Source organism: Seriola dumerili, unplaced genomic scaffold (assembly GCF_002260705.1).
Source record: "Seriola dumerili isolate Sdu_G_001 unplaced genomic scaffold, Sdu_1.0 BDQW01000187.1, whole genome shotgun sequence".
NCBI classification, from domain to species: Eukaryota; Metazoa; Chordata; class Actinopteri; order Carangiformes; family Carangidae; genus Seriola; species Seriola dumerili.
This window is the reverse complement of record NW_019174442.1, coordinates 460,860-481,249: the sequence shown is the minus strand read 5'-3', so window position 1 is coordinate 481,249 and position 20,390 is coordinate 460,860. Positions and strand designations below refer to the sequence as shown.

General features: G+C 40.8%; 1 protein-coding gene across 24 annotated transcripts in view; it reads left to right on the top strand.

The window, feature by feature from the left end:
• The window catches only part of LOC111227433 (calcium/calmodulin-dependent protein kinase type II subunit gamma), a 62,037-nt gene that overhangs the window by 19,861 nt on the left and 21,786 nt on the right, over positions 1–20,390 (top strand). For all 24 annotated transcript variants that reach the window (XM_022752927.1, XM_022752925.1, XM_022752913.1 and 21 more), the window contains exons 3-7: positions 9,297–9,356; positions 12,652–12,706; positions 13,684–13,749; positions 15,928–16,000; positions 20,040–20,142. In XM_022752927.1, the coding sequence (XP_022608648.1) occupies positions 9,297–9,356; positions 12,652–12,706; positions 13,684–13,749; positions 15,928–16,000; positions 20,040–20,142 (357 nt within the window). The remainder of the gene's footprint in view (positions 1–9,296; positions 9,357–12,651; positions 12,707–13,683; positions 13,750–15,927; positions 16,001–20,039; positions 20,143–20,390) is intronic.

Genomic DNA, 20,390 nt, shown 5'->3' with positions numbered 1-20,390 from the left:
CTTAGCTCTCTCTGACTCAAACAGCTGATCGGCGGCGTCATAAAGTGTGCGCCTCAGGTGCGTTTGTGCGTAGTAATATGGTAGTCCAACAGTTGAGAAAATGTAGCTCCAAAGGAAAAGGCTGTTTGACGGCAAGTTAAAGCTGTGAAAATACTCAAAATAAAGCGTACACTTGGCTTTTTTCTCCGGCCGAAACAAGTGTTTTCTGCTGACCCTGTCCACAGCAGCACATCACTCAGGTTCTGTGCCGATACTCGTGTCTACTTACCCAAACTGTGAGCTCATCCGAGTCTACTGCGGGTAATACACTGACTATGGATGACTACCTCACACAATCCCACGTCAGATAACCCAAACTATCCTTTTAAAGCTTCATTTAATGGCTCAATTCAACACATCCAGTGTGCCACACGCGCTGACTGAAACTGTCTCTTAAAGCATGCAGAACATACTGCAGAACAGAGTGAAAAACAAAATGAGAGGGGAGAAGGATACACAGTGTGTCACTACATGTTTTGGTTGAGTTCCTCTGATATCTCTCAGACCCCAACACACACAAACAGGCATACAGACTACCGTGCTGCTGTTTTTCATCCTAAATTTGAGAACAGAAAAGCACGCAAGAACTATGACTGTGCAAGTCCTGTTCTCATAATCATAAGTTTAACTTGAGCTGCAGCGTGTTTAACCCATGTAAACACAAGACTCGTGTTCAGAGTACAATTTGAAATGACTGGGAGCAGCTACAGGGTCCGAACAAATTAAACTTGAATGACCTGTGCACCTGGACTCATAGTTAGTCACAGTTTTATACATTGATCGCAGGAATTTAGATAAGATGGTAAGAAGGTAAGATTTCTAATCATGAATGTGGATTCTTTATTAGGGAAGGGCCACTGGAGTTGTTTCTGTACTTGTAGTTTACAATATCTAAGTGCTCTTCTGTAGTTAGATTACTTTCAGTCATGCTAGTGGCAGTGGGGGCGGCAACATTGTTCAGTTCTCCACCTTGATCCAGATTGAAATACCTATCAATATCTATCAAATTGATTCCCATGGATTTTGCAGAGACATTCATGGTCCCCAGATGATCTTACTGTCCTTTAGCTTGACCATGAGGCCATTTCTCTTTTGGTTGAGGCTCCCATCTACCCTATGGTGGACCAGTCTGCCCACTGAACACAGATCAAACCGATATCAAGCCTCCACCAAACTCCCGGTAAGACAGCAAACAACCCGACCCCCAAATGTCAAAGTAACAGACACTTACTGGGATTAGTTTCTGTAATGTCATTTCTTAATTTCAAATAAATAATGATCCTGAAAACGTCCAAAACGAAAGAAGTACCAGCTTACTACTGGTGTTTAATGCTTGTAGCTACAAGTAACATATTTTGGGTTCATTACCATCATTGGTATTATCACCACTGTCATCAGACTTGTGACATTATCAACACTATCTTTATCTTTCCCCTTATTATCTCCCATCACTCCTCATCTTGTTTACATCATTACACTGTTGGCTCTGAGTAGGAGACATGAGCCTCAGCTTTGTCCCACTGACACCAGACTGACCTCTCACAGCGACGGGACGTCAGACTGGAGTCACTTGTTGATGGAGGAAGTGGTGACTGGAAGGGAAGGAAAGAGAGATCATATAAAATCATTGTCAGAAACTCGCCTCCTCCTCCTCTCTGGTTTTTCCGTACGCCTCCATCTGTCAGCCTTTCTCTTTTTCTGTTTCTGTGTCTCTCACTTTCTGTCTCATTGTGTCTCTGTCTCTATGCTTGGTGATGCAGGGCAGGCCAGGTCAGTGTGATTCAGGGCTGTAAGCCGGAGGAGGATTGGATCTATTTATAGTCTTGTCTGTTCTGGGCCACACTGACCCGAAGTCTCTGTCTGTTTTTCTTTCTGTCTGCCTGTCGGTTTCTGTCAGTCTGTCATTCATCTATCTCATATCAGTTGGTCTCCCTTTTATCTTGTCTTACCCGCAGATATGGGTCTCTCTGTCTGTCTCCCTCCCTTTATTAACTTCCAGTGTTTAACAAGCTCTGCCTCACTGTAATTGTATTGTAGCGATGTCCCTGAGATGCTCACACACATACTCATGTCATGTTTCTATACAATGTTCATCTAGTTTTCCTTTTCTTGAGATGAGGGCAAAAACTACTTTGATCCATACCTCTATTGTCCCCAATCACTTATCCTGAGAAGAGCTGCAATATTTGTATTTTTTAAGTCATGGTTTAATCTAACGTTTATTCTTTTGTTAATCGGCTAAGTGATTTGTCAATAAAAAATGTCAAAAATGATGACAAATGCTAATCTGAAGATACTCATATGTTTATGGAAAATATTCTTTTTTAGCTAATTTAGCTAATTTTAGTTGTATAGATGTATACGTATTCAGCCCTAAGGAACCCCATATATCGTATAAAGTAGACCTACTTTATTAATGAACACCTTTGTTTACACTGTGCGACGTGTCGGCTCAATAATGCACGTGAATATGCGACTTTTGAAAAAGCACTGCAATAAATAGGCTGTTCATTTTGTTTTCAGTTTGTTTGTTGTGATCTTTTGAATTCATTTTGTAACGGTTTGACAACAGTGGGTTTTTATGCAGGAGGAGTGAGCGATGAAAAGTTTGAAAGATAGGTGTGATGGATATTCTTCATGGATTTGAAAAGTTGTACTTGGATACAATTACCAAAATGCAGTTTCTGACTGAGGAAAGGGTGATTTTTCCAACATATATAGTACATGCCTCATGTTTTTAATATTAGAAACATTTGCTGATATCATTGGTAGCAGCCTCATGTCTCTTATTAGTATCATCACTGAATCTGTGAGTTTTCTATCATTTAGTCAGGGACACACCCAGTTTCATCCAGCGTGTTTGTTTCAGAGAAAAGTGGTGTGTGTATTTGGATTGTGGTTTTTGTGTGTGTGTGTGTGTGTGTGTGTGTGTGTGTGTGTGTGTGTGTGTGTGTGTGTGTGTGTGTGTGTGTGTGCGCGCGCACATGCACAAGGCTGAGAGCCATGCTTTTAGTGGTGCTCACAGCACAGTTTTCATCGACATGACTGCAATGTCGCTAAAGGCTTCAAATGGAATCACTACGTTATCTAATGGCTTTGCTCGAATGAAAAAAGACGTGTGCAACACACACACACACACAGACACGCACAAACGCACTCTAGTACAATACACCACTTGAAGTGTAAGAACATTTCAAAAAACAAAACCGCCTCTAACCAAACGCAAAACAAATCTCTGCCCTTCACCTCCCAGTCACCCCTACACACACACACACACACACACACACACACACACACACACACACACACACACACACACACACACACACTGGATTGAAGATTAGGTTTGACATTTTAGTATGTTTAGCTATTTTGTGCCACAGATGATCACAGATATATATGTTTTATCTAATAGCATTAGTGGAGGACACATCATCTCCAAGTGTACACACACACACACACACACGCACGGTATCAATATACCTACATTCACTTGCAATACCTGTGATTTATAGCCAATAAACCTCAAACCTAAAACAGCACCGGTGCATTAGTTATTAAAAGTTATTCCTGTCAGTGTGTGTGCGTACACGTTGGGGTGTGTTAAAAGGGTCAGACTATGCTGTCCATAAAATTCTCTTAGACTGTGAGCAGGAATAAATAGATATATACTGTAGTGCTTGTAATTTTAAATGGTGTGCCATAAAAAAAATCAATTCCAGGCACTCAAGTGGATGGTTGAAAATAAAATTAGAAACTGTAATTGTACTGTAGCACATGATTAATCTCTGCTTCTTGAGTAATTATTTTGCCAGCTACACAAATATTATTACAGATAATGCCACGTATTGCAGATGGCCGATTTGCAGTGTACGATGCATGTCAGACTCACCTGAATTGTGTTGATTTCTTACCAGTGACGGTGTCGGAGGGTGTGCTTGTGTACGACTACTTTGGAACAGTGGCAGCTGTGCATGAGTGGTTCTGTGATACAGCAGTTTTAAAATGGAGAAGCTGTTCTGTGTGTGTGCCGTGATCGTGCTAATATCCAGCTATGCTTTGGGGGCAGATTGCCAGGTTTGTAGCAGTCAGATGATGAAGAACAGTACGTGGCAGTCGTGATCTTTGTTGACCCAGACTGCTCAGTCTCTGACAGTCCCTGAGAAGAGGAGACTTTGAGCTAGTGTCAGGATAGTGTCACTTATAATCTTGACAATGTCTGTCAAGCCTTTGACATGCATACTGCAAATTAATATTTTGCTCAACTGATAAAATTCATTATCATTGCCAAGTTTGAAAACTTGTTTCTTCCTCCAAATAATTGGTATGGTTGGTTTTTACTGGGGGAAAAAAGTGAACAGGAGTTTGGTGCAGCTGGAGAGAAGAAGACACCATGTTTGTCACCAGCTAGTTGAACTCACAATTCAGCAACAAAATCTGCAGTGCAGACAGAAACGCCACAACGATGACCACATGACACCAAAATATAAGAATGACAATGTCGAAGTTTACCCGTCAGTGATTTTGGCTGTGTTTGGTCCCTGTGTTTACTCCTGTGTTCAGTTTGTTGGCATTAATTGTAAAGTATTATCTGTCTCTTTCCCTGCAGGCAGAAGTTAAGATTGATGCTACAAGCGGAAGGGTGGGGCGTGCGGATGGTATCGTGTTTTCAAAACCAGAAGTTGGAGTGTGGGCTGAAAGAAGCCATCTATCCATCCATCCATTCATCCACTGCCCCAGTCTGTTTAGAGCCTCTAGATGAGATAGTAATAGGGGGAGGGCTGGATGGATAAATGAATATGATGATGTGCCACGCCATCGGTCATCACTCAATCCAATTGGGCTAAGTGCCGTGTGTTCTTCTCTCCGGAGCAGACGCTACGATATCACAGCATCTCTCCGGAAAGCTTTAAAACGAGCGTGTGTGTATGTGGGCGAGGATGCTATTGGCAGGCCATGGGTTTGACTTTTTCACTGTTACTCCTACAAAGAAACGTTACCAATGAGCACCACATGCCAGCTCTTCCTCCATGTGCAGTGATTTAACATGGCAAAATGAAGCTGTTTACTTGTAGCTGAATGGGTCTCTTGTCAGTTTGGGTCCAAAACATTGTTGTTTGTTTTGGGATTCAGAGATTGAGCCGTACACAGCCAGTAGCCACATACAGGGAGTTAATGTAGCTAATCTACATTGAGATGGTTTATTAAATACCCCTCGCTAAAACTAACGCAGTCTAATAAGACAATCCTGCAATAAATCCCATCTTCATGAAGGTTACAGTGTTCGGTTTTAGAAAGGTGTTGATTCAACTTCATGGTCATTTTAGAGCTTGTAGTTTGTGATGCTGTTGAGCTGTCGTCAGTTTCCCTGCATTATTTACGTTTTTGTTTGTTTTCAGCCAGTGAAGCGCAGCCTCGGCAGCTTGTTTTCTTTTGGTTTTGTTGAGCCGTCACCCCATTGTATTTCCTGTAGTTAGGCAATATGTGTTGAGCTCCTAAAGGACTTCATTAGTTACTATGTTAATCTAATGTGTGATATTTGATGTTTAGGTTTGATGATCAGTTTACCCTTTGTGCTGATTATATTGAAAACTACCCAGCTGTGGGGCTACATTATCGTATGGGATTGAGTGGCTGTTACCACGACAGTAAAACACCAACATTTTGAAAACAGTTACATGCTCGAATTACATTAAGTCTAGTTTATTGAAGAGCTGCAAGTTCAGGACAAAGGGGGCACTATCACCTCTAATTCAGCCCCTTTCAATTGGTTCTGTCCGTCACTTCTAATCACTCTCTAGTGGTTGTGTTCTTTTTACCGTCTGTATTTGACACTGAACAGCTTCTGTTAAGCTGTAGTCAGTTTCTCTTGTTCCCCCTTTTCTACACAGTTCGTCCTTTTGAAGCCTGTACTTATTCTCTCATCTCTCTATTGAAACTCCTCAGTCAGCTTCTACTGTTTCTAAGCAGCCAGCTGCCAACACTGTCTGCCATCACAAGCATAATAAAGCCGTCATCTCAGGCCAGCATTGCAAAAGAGTCCTATTTTTGCAGGCAGATTCAACTTTCTAAGAATACAAGCAGCCAAAATAGCCCATTATGGCTATGAGAAGGAGGTTGAGGAATGTCTGCAGCATGCTTTGATTTCTAATCCTCCAAACACACTGGTCAGATTAAAGCTTGTGTGTGTCTGTGAGGCCTGAACAAAAGCGTGGACACTGAACTGAACAGGAAAAGTCCAGTGTGTACGCATGTCTGTATGGGCTGCGGACACATGCAGGATAAAAGCTGCAGCTGATTGGCTTAGCCCTGTAGGTCAGAGTTCGGGGTCAGACTCAAGATGGTGTTTTATCCCTCCATGTGGTTTCCTGCAGGAGCTTGTTGTGGCGGTGAGGAGAATAGATTTGATAGGAAATCAATACATAAACCTTTACATCTCTAGTCAAGAGGTGACTTTACACCCACAGGTCCCACCTTTCACTCAGCGACAGCTGTGAAGATCGACTGGCTGTTTTTTCTTTCTTTCTCTCCACTTGGATGTGACTGAGCCTCCATGTACAGTACGTCACTACAGCAGTGTGATGTGGATAAAGTCCTACTCATTCACAGAAAGCACTGGGATACATGAAAAACATATGCACATGTACATTTTAAAGTGTCTATAAAAAGGCAGATATGGATTAGTAATTGTTAGACATTATAGAAACAAAAATGCCAAACATTCCCATCAGCTTCTCAAATATGGGGATTTGCTGCTTATATCACTGTAAACTGAATATTTTAGTTCAGTATATACCTTTTTTAAGAGTCGTCTTTTGCTTGTTTTTTCAACTAATTGATTTAATTGTGCTGTAAATGGAATGGAAAATGTATTATAGTTTCCCAGAGTCCGAATTCATGTCTTAAAATAGTTTGCTTTATCTATCGTCCAAAACTAATAGACATTCAATTAAAATGATATAAAACTGATAAAAGCAGATGCATGTTCTTTTGATTGAACTTTCAATTAATTCACTAATCATATCAGTGCTAAATGACATCTTCCTGCCCCATCGACATTGTTCTCGTCATCAAAGTCTTTCTGCAAAGAGCAGTTATGGCAAAACATTTCATCCTGAATGTTACAAGGCAGCAGATTGAGATTTGTGATAAATAGTGAGGTTTATTGAATTAGGAGAGGTCACTGGTGACGGTTCAGTATTGCTGCCTCATCATAGTCGGTGCCATTAAACTGTCATGTTTTAAATGCTTTATATGCACACAAGACCACAAATTACATATTTACATTGTAGTCATGGAATTGAGTTTCCATTGCCTTTTAAAGGCCCCTCTGTGTTTGCTGCGCAGGAAGGAAGTATTTCCTATTCACTTTTCCTGCCTATGTTTTTCCAGCCAGTCGCGGGATGTGAACAAACTGAAGGCTTCTCTAACCTCTGGGTGTTACCTCCATCCTATTAGCCGGGTTAATTGATTACATACAGCTTGATTATTTTCCTCTCCAGTGGCATCTAAGTGTGTGAGTTCTGCTTTTGACCAGCACTGCTGAGTTTACTTTCTGTACAACTCCAGAAGCGCCAAAGATTAGGATACCATGTACTTACTGCCATTTACAGTAAAGTTTGTGTTCACACTTTGATTAGGAGAGAAAGCCACACAATCAGCAAACATTGCTTCAGTTTGCTGACTCATTGGGGTCGAACTACCTCCCGAGAGAAGACTCTTTTCTTCTCTTCTCTTTTTTTCTTCTTTTCTCAGCTACATCTCTCATTTTCAAAAAGTCACTGAAATAAAATGCAAATTAGTGCTTGTTTCTATCAGCTACTGATTTGAGAATGTAGTTGAGGACACGATAAGGTAATTACTCCAGCACTAATAACTCTGATATATCTTGGCCTTTCCTTTGCACCTTGTCACCTTGGATGGTGTCAGTGCTTTTTTAATAATATAATTTGTCACTTCACTTGTACCTGTGGTGTTTTAATCAGTTGTGGATAAAGAAGGGGTACTAATGTTTTTGATTAACTCGACACCACGACACTGCCTGAAGCCTTGGATGGGACGGGGGATTAGGGATGTCCAGTGTCTCTCTCTCTGTCACGCGCACACACACCAGAAACAAAAACACACACAGGCGTGTGCACACACTTAAGCAGCCCATCTGTCCCCGGAGACTGGCAGCTGGTGGGTGGCAAGAGAGTCCAGTATGAACTTGACCTCTAACGCTCGGCAACAGGAGACGTCACGTCACTGTATCTATCTACTGTATCTGTCCTACAACCAATCTGTCTTTCGTAAATATGCAGCTACGCACAAACTCACACACACACACACACACACACACACACACACACACACACACACCCTACCCTCCCCATTAGAATCATTAACTGGACACTGATTATATTAAGGCCGGACCCACAAGACTAATTTCACTAAGTGCAAAAAAGCTTGTGCTAGAGGTTTGTGTGTGTGTGTGTGTGTGTGTGTGTGTGTGTGTGTTTGTATACAGTATATAGCTGTCTGCCTGTCTACTTGTGCAAGCTCATTGTAGTTGACAGCCTCTGGCCTCCTAGCTTGTCTGGTTTGCTGTGTGTCTTACCTTTATGACATCCTGTCACTGTTGAAACTATTTACCGTCCCCTTCAGTTCAAGTCCCTTTGATTTTTGTCACAAAATGGCAGGTTTAGAATAAATCTATTGTTCTGATTGAAAAAGCAGAAAAGATTGGAGAGAAAGAGAATAAAGGGAGAAAGGGAATAAATGTGTTTGTGTGTTTATGTGTTTGCAGCTGCACAGTTAAAAGAAAATTTTTAATCAATTCACATAGTGGCTGGTACGGGTGTTTCTGAAATCCTCTCAAACAAGATATCAAGTTTAAGTGGTTGCAAAAATCTTTGCTTTAGAAAAACTAAACAAGTTATTTATTATTTATTAGCACTTAAATATTGAACATATGTTAAAAGGTTATGTAGAAAAAGCTGTTTTCCAAATGCTATGTTGAAAAAGTGATACTGAACAGCATGAGCTTCAGTCAAGATGTAGTGAACGTTATGCTGCCATTATTGTGGTATTGTACTTTAGTGTTGGATTTGTGCCCTTCTGTGTCGACTCACCAAAGTGTGTTCATAAGAAATGCGTTTTTTCCTGGTATTTTGGTCACATGTTGGACAAAAACAAAGTGTCATAATTGCTTCTGGTCCTGGAGCTGGCATTGTGTCCTCACTGATTCCCCTCTCTCTGCTCTTTTCTGTCCTCAGATCACCAGAAACTGGAACGGGAGGCAAGAATTTGTCGTCTGCTGAAACATCCAAACATAGGTGAGTCACCTCTGAGAGTTAACAGACTAATGGATTAGTGGAACAGATGTTTTAATTGAGAAGATCTGGGGGAAAAAAAAAGATTTTAGTTTAGAGGTAAAACTTTTCAGTTGCTGCAACAGATTTCTCTTGTTTGGATTCCAGTCAGTCAGAGGACTCGGAGGTTGGTCGAGGCTCGTCAGTCACATTAATCCTTGTGTTCTGTTGAAATTGGCTTTACTTCCTCATTATTTGGAGTTCAGCAGACCGCATTGCTGTATATGTAAAATAGATTAATAAATAATGGCAATAATTGCCAAATTAGTAAATGTGTTGTTTGAATACTTTGTTTTGCTTCATATGTAGGAAGGTGTTGAAGTGATAACCCCTCATTTTTCTTAAAAATCTCAAATAACATGAATCATAATAGTCTGATTTTGGAAAAAGGAGGAATAATGCTTCCTTAAAAGTACCGTAAACACCGATCACAGAGATAAAGCACAAGGAAATTCATTGCATTTAACAATGTTTTAAACAGTATAGTTTGTTCAAAATCATGATTATTAAGACTTCTCATACAGTTAGGAAAAAGTTCAACCATAAAGCTGATAAAACAAAGTTAAGTATGTTTTTGAGTGGGAAACTCCAGGACCCCAAACACAAGATTAGTTTTAACTACACCTACACAAATACAAGTGAAGGTACCCTCATGACTAACTTACAGAGCACACACCTATCTGTATTCACCTTGTGACGTACAAAGTCACCTGGCATTATATATATACTGTATATGTGTGTGTCTGTGTATATGCGTATGAGCAATCATAGTTAATATTTGTATTAAAATCCTTTTACAGTCATGGCTGCCTCCAGTTTATGACACAGACATTGACATGTTCAGCTGGACTGACCTGAAACTGACACTTAAAGCTGAAAGCTCAGAGTTATTTCAAATCCAGTGCACGGGAACTAAAACAACAACCACTGTCATTTTCTAGTCTAGTTTCATCTCAGTGTGCAGTTTAATACTGTCACTTAAGCAAATGACCTCAGCATATCAGCCAGTTACCTGGTATGTCATGGAGTGGGACATTTGCATGGTTCAACTGGCCAGCAGCCAAAGAGGTGAAGTGAGTCTGAACACCAAGACATGCACAGTCAGCTGGTCGCACTAATGCGATCAACACTGTTTACTTTGTGTACTCTGTGTGTCGGCATGTTGTTATGGTGGTGAATCCTTGTGTAGCTGTGTGTGATATAGAAGTGTGGTTGTGTGATAAGTGTATAGTCTCATGTGTTGTGTGTGTGTGTGTGTGTGTGAAGCTGGACGGTTAATGGTCACTAGATATTTGCCTCAGTATTCACAGTATCCTTTCATGTCAGGTTAGTTGGTGGAGAGCAGACAGACGTACTTTTCCTGACACTTGTTTTTTTCATTTGACCTTTATGTTGAAGTGTGAAAAGACTGTATCAGCGTTTTGTTTCACATCTCAGAGGTATGTCTGCAAGCTCGATGGTCGTCATATTCTGCAAACTTGAAATTATAGAGACTCCCCTCCCCAGGAAAAAGCAGCAGCGTTGGTTGTCCAATGTTTTCCTCACGAGTAACGTGTTACTCTTGTCTCTAAGTAGGTGGACGTAGAGTGATGTTGTAAGGGTCAATTGTTGGGTCAACATTGTCTCTCTTTGTTTTTTCCCTCTCCTCATATTTACTCAGAAAACAACATGATAATGTAAAGCAAACACACAGGTTTGTTACATCTGAATTTCTGGCAGTAAAATGGAGAATGCTAAATCATAATGAACTGGAAAATACAGATCATATTATGGATGAGTGGTTTAAAGAATGTATTTACAGTTTAACAGATTTTGTCCTCCAAATGAAATCATACAGGAGAAAGTGAATAGTAGGCAGATATGAAGACGCTGAATGTTTATGTACGTTTAGGTTATGTTCTGTTGTACTGAACCTGAACACACAGAAAATGATGCACATATTCAGTGTGATTTACACTTTGCAAGGGTGTAACTACCCCAGGTTGACCATTGTGAACCTGCTTCAGAATAATCATGTTTTTAAGTTTTATTCAGTATCACAGTAAATCCAGTGATACTTCTCTGCACATCCATGGGTACGTTGTATGGTGCCAGTTTTTCAAAATGTCAGACCTGCCCTAAATAACCAAACTACTTTGTTTAGTATCCGTAGCGGTAAATTGTCCGGTTGATTGAAAGATTATTGTTCCTGGAAATGTCTGTAAACGTCTTTGTTAAGTTTGAGTCTCATACAACTTGAGATTCTGTGTGTGTTTTTTGTGAGAAATCCAGACAATAGACAGTGGCCCCTTGGAAAGGAAGGAAATGGCAAAGTATCCTTGTGGCTGAACTGCCAAGTGTCTTATCATAGTATGCTGCCCAGTGCAAGACACACACACACACACACACACACACACACACACACAAAGTATGATAACGGCCTATTGGTATCATTGGTCTCTTTCTTCTTTGCACCACCTGATTCCTGCTTTGTCATCACCCTATTCTTCGTCCTCCTCCCATGGCTGCTCTTTTCTTTTTTTTTTTATCCCTTCCTCAAGGGGAGAGCTTGTCAAGTTTTCCTTTCTTTAAATGTGAGTCACCTGAAGGAGAAAGAGAGTAATATAACACATTTTCATTTCCTAATTCAGCACCTTCACCCACCTTGACACGAGCAGCTTTTTAATCTATTTGTAGGTTTCTGTATTTCAAAACTCTGTTGAACTGCTGATTAAAACTGTTGGTTAAAGTTGCCCAGCTCCTCCTGTGTGAAGAAGAAATAACCTTTCCGCCCCTCTGTGTGCACTGAAGCTTTCTGCCTGATCCAGTGCTGCAGCATCAGAGAGAAAACCTGAAAAGAAATTAGCACTATCACATCAGCTATAAATGATTAGAAATATGGCAACTACTCAGTCAGCTTTGTCATCCAAAAGCTGATTCCTTGTTGCCAACCGTCCAGGTGGCACTCAGGCTTCTGAAGCCTACTGTCGAGTGCTGGTGTAGATCACTTCAGATAGGCGGGGAGAAACGGTTCTGCCAGAAACCTCGTATCCACGGTGGATGTATCACTTGACCCTGTGTGTGTTAGCTATGATTGTGAATGAACATACCATGATACCGTAGTAATTTAACCACCACTGCCCCACACACACACACACACTATTATTCACGCAGAGGAAACTCCTCTAAGGTGATGGTGTTTCAGTATAGAAGATAAATAACTATATTTAATCATTTGTAACCCAAGTCTCTGTCTCTCTGTTTCTCTTTCCCTCACTAGTACGACTCCATGACAGCATCTCAGAGGAAGGTTTCCATTACCTTGTCTTTGACCTGTAAGTAACATGCACACACACACACACACACACACACACACACACACACCACAAACACACAGGTCATAGGTTCAGGCTGGAGTACTTCTCCAGGATAAATTGCTTCACCTAAGCAACAAGTAAGTTGAAATTGTTTTTCCCTTTTTATTTTCCGTGACGGACACCATTCACAGCAGTACAGTATGTTATCAGCATTTCCACTGAGCTGCCATCAAGGAAAGGACTACTTTTTTTTCACGTGTAATATAAATACCCCTCACCTTTCACCATGTTTACTACCACAAGTAAAAATGATAAGAACAGTGGAGGAGGGGTAAGCTGTCACATCTTCTCCATGCTATTTCTACCACTTGTGTAACATGTAATGTATCTTCTAATGAAAATGTTAGGACTTTACCAAAAAAAACCAAAAAAAAAAACAAATAGTGTGTGTTGAATATTACATTTTATATTCCCCAACTCAAAGAAAATCAGAACATTTCTGATTTAAAGTTGCAGCCAAATTATGAGCAGTCTGTCAGGTTTGTGTCCGAGCTGCAGATAAACCAGACATCCAAGTGAGTCATGTGGAGGTTAGTATTATCAGCAACCAGTCAAGCGTCCTCTGTAAGGACCACTTAGATCACAGGAGACACATACACATGAATACAGAGCATGGTGGATCCATGAGGACTTTTATAAGATAAGATAAGACGCACCCGTATTGATCCCCCGTAGAGGGAATTCAAATTCGACACAGCAGCACAAAAGAATAGCAGCACAAAGGGAAAAATGAAGTAAGAAATGAAATAAGAATAGAAACAAACATCAACATAAATCAAAATCCTTAATCAGTTCTACCACCGATCACACCTGCATCACTGAAAGGTGTATGATATATGATATTCTTTGTAGTGTGTATTTTCCATTTAGGAGAGAGATCTTCATTTGTCTCCAGAAAGGAGAAATAACAGTCACTTTTTTGTCTCCGTCTGCAGTGTCACTGGAGGAGAGCTGTTTGAGGACATTGTTGCTAGAGAGTATTACAGCGAGGCAGATGCCAGGTACAGTATGTCATCCCGCTGACATGTGAACATGTTAAGTTGTCCATGTTTGTCAGTTTTCCTGCATACTAAGGTTCTGGTGGCCTCCATAGTGTAAAAAAAAAAAAAATTTCAGGCTGCCGAGGCAGAAAAGTTGGTTGTGAAAGCACAAGATGTTTTGCCGTTTGAATCTGTGTTAATGTACTTTGTGCTTTGACAGCAGAGGAAATGCTTGTGCGCTTCTCTGAGGTTGTTTTCAGTGCATGGTATACACTTTCTCTTTGACCATGTGACTCTGGGTTTTTAAATTTAATTTCATTAATAAATGATGACAGAGCTGTCCTAAGTCTCGAAGAACCTTATTTTAAGCCTGTTGTCAGAAGTTGCAGTTGGTTTTTTGCACTGCAGCGCATTACCTGATCGGATCGTGCAGGTTTAAACCGTAACACGTCTTCTAGCAGATTTCATGTCATGTGTTAGCGTTCTGTCAACACTTTAATAAAACAAAATTATCCAACAACATCGTCACACTCCAGCATTTTCAAGCAATGCTCGTATCCTTTTCTTTTATCTCCTCTCTGTCATCCCTATGACTTGCACCAGGTGAGACCTCACGATGTGATTTGAGTTCAGCACTACAGACTCTACTGACACAGTTCAGGTCAGGTGTGGCCATGTACAGGGTCTCAGTGGATGTTAGAGACGCCTGAAGCCAAACCTCTTGTGCATGTGAGCTAGCAGGAGAGAAGGCAGCTTCAAACACACACGACCACATCCTCAGGTTGTTTTATTTCTGAATGTCATTTTAGTATCTCACAACTTGTAATTGAGTATGGCAAAATTAAATCATGTGTTTTTAAACAAATCGAATGTATGTGCAGCCAGTTAAAACGCATCACCATGCACTGGTAGTTCAAGCCACATATAAATAACTATAGCTACTATAACTATCGATGTTATTCACAAGGTGTCACAATTATTTGTTACGTTGACTATTACAAAGGTCAGGGCTGCCAGTTTCTAACTTTTGGTTGTCAAGTGGACGGACACATACATTTTAGAGACTTCAGCCAATAAAAAAAGATGTAAGTTGAAGAGTATTGGAGACAGGGCAAGAGAACAGGAGCAGGGTAGTCTGATGGGTGCTATATTAGCTGCAGAAACGGGGGAGGCAGATAAAATGGGGTTAGTGAAATGCTGAAATGAGTATGAGTAGAGGAGATATGCAGAACAAAATGTGGAGTCCAGATTTAGCCTAATTTGGACACAACGCCAGAGGCTTTTCTTTTGATTCTGTCTTACAGAGAGAGGACTCCACTCCCCCAAAATATGTCTCTGTACACCCCCCTGCTGCTGACCCCGACTTCACCTTTACTAATGTCAAGCTCAATTTAATTTAAAAGAAATAATGGTCATTTTAACAGCGTATCAGACCAGCAAAATCGCTGATATGCAAGCTTAGGACAAGCTTACATAAGATGCCCCACATCGCCTCAACAACACACACACACACACACACACACACACACACACACACACACACACACACACACACACACACACACACACACACACCCTGCCCACTCCACTTCCTTCCACACATTCAGTCACATAAAAATGCACCAAACTTTATTCCCATGTGCACCACTTATCCCCCTATCCAACACTACGCAGATCGCGAATGGAATAAGAGTGAGGGTTCACAAATGATTGTTGCTCGTAGATTGCAGGTACATTTACACAGTCTCACAGGGCTCGTGTGTGCTCGTGCTTGAGTCATAAATAGGTCACTGTTGTTGACCTTGCTGGCCACAATTGAGCAGAAGTGTTTCCTGTTCTGAGAATTCACCAAAAATGTCTTTTAGTATCTCAATTCAAAATATCAGTCAATCAATTTGAGTAATTTTTCACACACAAATGGCAGAAAATAGCCTTTTTTCTGCTCCTCCAATGTGAGGATTTTCTTATTGAACATATTTTACATTTTATCAGACACAAAGAGACACTTAAAGATGTCACCTTGGGCTCTGAAACTGAAACTACGATGAACATTTGTCATTATTGTCAGCCAAACAACTGATCGTTTTTTTTTTTCAGTTATTTAAAAATCATATTTTTTCTTCCTTTGCTTCAGTCTGTAGCTCATTGTCATGTAGTTATTGTGGACTGACAGATGTGTCTCTCTTCTGTGTCCTGCAGTCACTGCATCAATCAGATCCTGGAGAGCGTCAGTCACATCCACCAGCATGACATTGTGCATAGGGACCTCAAGGTGAGTTATCGTGTACCACTGGTCAATGTGGGAGGACCTTCTATGCTCTCCGACACACTAGTTCGATGCACATGGAAGTCTCTTATAGGGATGTAACATTGTGTCGTGAATGAAATGAAAGTCATTGATCGAGATTCACAACAGGTCTAAACGCACACACATGCACACACATCGCACAGACGTCATGCTGTGACGTTAAGAGCAACTTAAGGGACGAGCGTCATCCTTCTCATCACCTGCTTTCTCTCCTCTTTATTTCTCTGTTCCCATCTTCCTCTAACATCTATACCCCCTCCCCTTTTTTCATCTGTTCCCCTATTTCCTCTCCCCTCCCTCCTGCACTGCTGAGGAGTGACGAAAGCAGACCAGCTGCTATTAATAGCGGGTCGGTGGGTGAGATGACGGCCAGTGACGATTTCCCTTGCAGCAAGATTGTTCACCCCCAGCAGAAATCAACAGCACTCCTGGCCTCCTCAGGGTTATTTCAATTTTTAAACAATACGGTGAATGAAGCCGGCAGATTGACCTGAGGTTTAAACACCTGGATAATTGCACCACATTTGTTTTATTGCCAATACTGAGGTCAGAGTCCTAAACTTAAATAGTTTGCTTGTAATCTGGTTATTTACTTTAATGTGAAGGAGCAAAATTAAACCATTACTCTTGGATAAGTAGACAGGAGTAATTGGAGAATAAACAATCTGTTTTTGTGTGAGAGTGGTGTAAATGGACTTGTGTTGCTTTTCATTGATTTTTTCCTTGTATATATATCAAATGAATGCGGAGAGGAAAGACTTTTAGAGAGACAAAAATGATGATAGATGATGAGGGCAGAGGACAGAAATCCATTACTTTAGTTGTTTATGTACAACTCCCTCATCGTGTATTAAAACTGCATCTGTGCATCATTACTGCAGACAGTTTGTTCTCAGATGGTATACTAAACAATATATTGTATATTTAAACTTCACTGACCTGCTGGTGAGACCGTCATTATAAACTCAATCTGTGCTGCCAAATATTTTTCAGCCCTATCGAAATCTATTTTAGATTTCTGCAGTGTTGCCAAAGTTTCCAAAAAATATCAAATAAGAACTGATCAAATTTTGCTTGGCAAAGATCAAAGGTCAAGGTCACTTTCACCTCACTATACAAGTTTTTGGCCATAACTGAAGAATTCATGTGCTAATTATCACAAAATACACGTAATACCTTTTTATGAAATTCCTTCAAAGTCTGAATTACAGATGAGTCTGGACTGACATGGATGTAAACTGCACTTTAACTGGTTGGTGAAGGCGTACAACCACGAAGCGGTAATTCTAGTTCCAACCTTAAACCTGCTATAAACGCGGTAACCTCTATTTACTGTTTTCGCTTTTCTCTTCTCATCAACCTTGTTTCCAGCAGCAGCAAAAAACAAACTGATAAACTGCACTAATACAGTTAGCTCTGGTTACCAGCTGGTTAACAAACCGTAGAGAGATTATTGGATTTAGATTCATCAGGTGGCCAGAAACACTTACAATTAATGCTAATGTTGCTCTGTTACACGTTAACCACCACAACTTTATAAACAATAATATTTCAGTGTTGTTTACAGCCCCCAAGTGGCCAAAAAATAAATAAAAATAAAAATTTCCTCGGGATGCAGCCATAAACACACACACACACACACACACTCACACACACACACACACACACACACACACACACACACACACACACATACATACATACATATCATATTTTCGCCTGCCTGTCATGTTGGGAGGGTGACTCGCTGAAGGGAAAACAAGAATTAGAGAGAAAGAGTTGAGCGCTGTTGGCTGGTGGCAGGCTGGGTTGCCATGGTAACTGTAGGGTGAGGTCACCCGGCTGCTGCAGCGCCAGCGTAGGGACTCATTATGCCACCTCCCATCTATCTATCTCTATCTGTCTCTCGCTCTCTGTTGTCCTGTTGCTTTATCTCGAGCTCTCTGTCCCCTGTGCAGTCCCCCCTTTTCTCTGTCTCTCCTATTGTCTCAGCTCTGCCCGATAGAGGGGAAAAATGGTAGGAGGATGGATGGATGGATGGATGATAACTAGATGGGGAGAGAGCTAGTGAGATAGACAGATGAGATGAAACAGACTAAGAGCACAAAAACAGTTGGTACGAGTGTCAGACATCCATCCATCCGTCCACATTTGAGGCAATGAGGATGGCTACCGCTGCAAAAACTTTTGCCCTCAAGACACACACACACACACACACACACACACACACACACACACACACACACACACACACAGAGGCCCACCAATTGGGACTTATAGTCTAGAATGTAGGGCCAACACATTGCTAAAGAAAAACATCTATTTTCAAAACTGCTTATCCTAAAAAAAAATGGTCACAGTGACCTGGAGTCTGTCCCAGCATGCACCGGGTACCAGTTCATCAGGTCTAACACACACATAGATCCCATTTACACCTGGTATTAACATGCTATTATATGGATAAGCTATCTAAATAATGACATCTGATTAAGGGCCTTTGCATTTGCACCTCGTATTAACAAGAGTCGTAATGTGATCAGACTTGTCAATGAGAACAGTGTGTGTTAGGTAGGATACTCTCGAGGTGAAAGATGAGGGTCATGGGACAGATGGAGACAGCCAAAGGCATCCTTCTTTTCAGTAGCTTTGCTATCTAGGCTAACAGTACTTATATTTTATGAAGGTTCATTACTGTCAGTGGAGAAGCTCACTAGCACCAGCTTGGCCACATCGTCCCCCTTAATAGTCTCCTGAAGCGAAGCTGCTATATATATATATATATATATTCCTATTCCTCCTTTGCTGATGAAGAGGTCATCTGAGGCTCTTTGACAAGCAGCTTGAGATGGCAGGAAGAGGCAGAGTTAGATTATCTTCTGATTGTTTAGCAGATTCCTTCTCTTAAAAACAAGGTCACACTGCAGACGTTGATTTTACACCTGGCTGAGACATGATCACAGTGCAAACCAGATTCAATTTGATTGTGTTCTAATTGCAGTGGTTTGTTCTTGCATTTACACCAGCATTATAGTGCAGTAATGTAATTAACATAAATCACAAAAACACAAAAAATGCCTCTGTCCAGGATTTCTCATATGTCATTTATTTTATTATTAAAGTGATAATGCATGATTCAGACTCTACGGGAGTGTGGGTCATAGGGTTTAAGGTTGGCATGCAACTGGTTCAGGGAAAACCAACAAACTCAAGGACCTTCTCGCTACGAGGCAACAATACTAACCCCTGTCATCCTACAAAGAAGAAAAAAAAAAAAGGCCAGCCCTGAGCTCTATCTTATGAAGAAAAACCTAAAACAAGTAAATCTGAAACAGCTGTGCAGCTATAGTCAGTAACTGACCTCACATCAGATTACACTTTACCTGACCTGTTTCCTCAATTTCTTCTCCCTAAGTGAGAGCAGCTATGATGTAAGGAGATGCAAATGAGGAAAGCGAGAAAGCAGTTTAGACAACAGTTAGCATGTGCTCATCTTTGCCAAGTCCCGACTTCTTGCGTGATTGTGTGATCAGAAGGACAAGTGTCAAAATACTTTGTTAAATCCAATGACAGCTGACTGAAGAGGTCTTTTCTTTTGGGGGGAGAAGCCTTCGTCGCCTTGCTTGACCGATTCATGCGTCATTACTGCTGTAGATGTCATTGTGCTCCTGCAGCTCATCCCGTCATGCAGACAGATAGGACATTTCCGGAAGGAGGGTACAGGCTTATCTCTTTTGCCCTTGATTAAATGTATAAAGATAAATTCAACAACCTGTTCTTATTAAATGACTGATTGATTTTGACTTTTTTTTTCGGACTGAAATAAAAAATATGAAAAATAATGAAAAATGTCAAGTCATCGCTTGTGTCTCTTCTAACTCGTCGTGTGTATTTTTTAGCATTTTACAGAAATACTAATGGACAAAGAAATGTTGGACGCAGTGATTAGTTTATTAGTTTGTTTAGTTCTGACCTGAGTGAAAACATGTTTGTCTCTGTGTTGCAGCCGGAGAACCTGCTCCTGGCCAGTAAGATGAAGGGAGCAGCTGTGAAGCTTGCAGACTTTGGTCTGGCCATCGAGGTGCAGGGCGACCAACAGGCATGGTTTGGTAAGAAATCACACTCTATGAACACTTGGGATTTTTAACCTTATTATCTGTGTTGTTTCCATGCTGTTTACTTTCAGCCAGAACACCACTCCATCATTGCTTGAGGAAATAAAGTATTAGCGTTAGCTAAGTACATTATGATAATAATGTGCTGTATTTTTTTGTTACAAGGGAAAATGAATAAGTAAGAACAAGTCAAGGTGCTAAAATAATCAAAATGATTTCTAGAGGGAAATGGATACCAGACA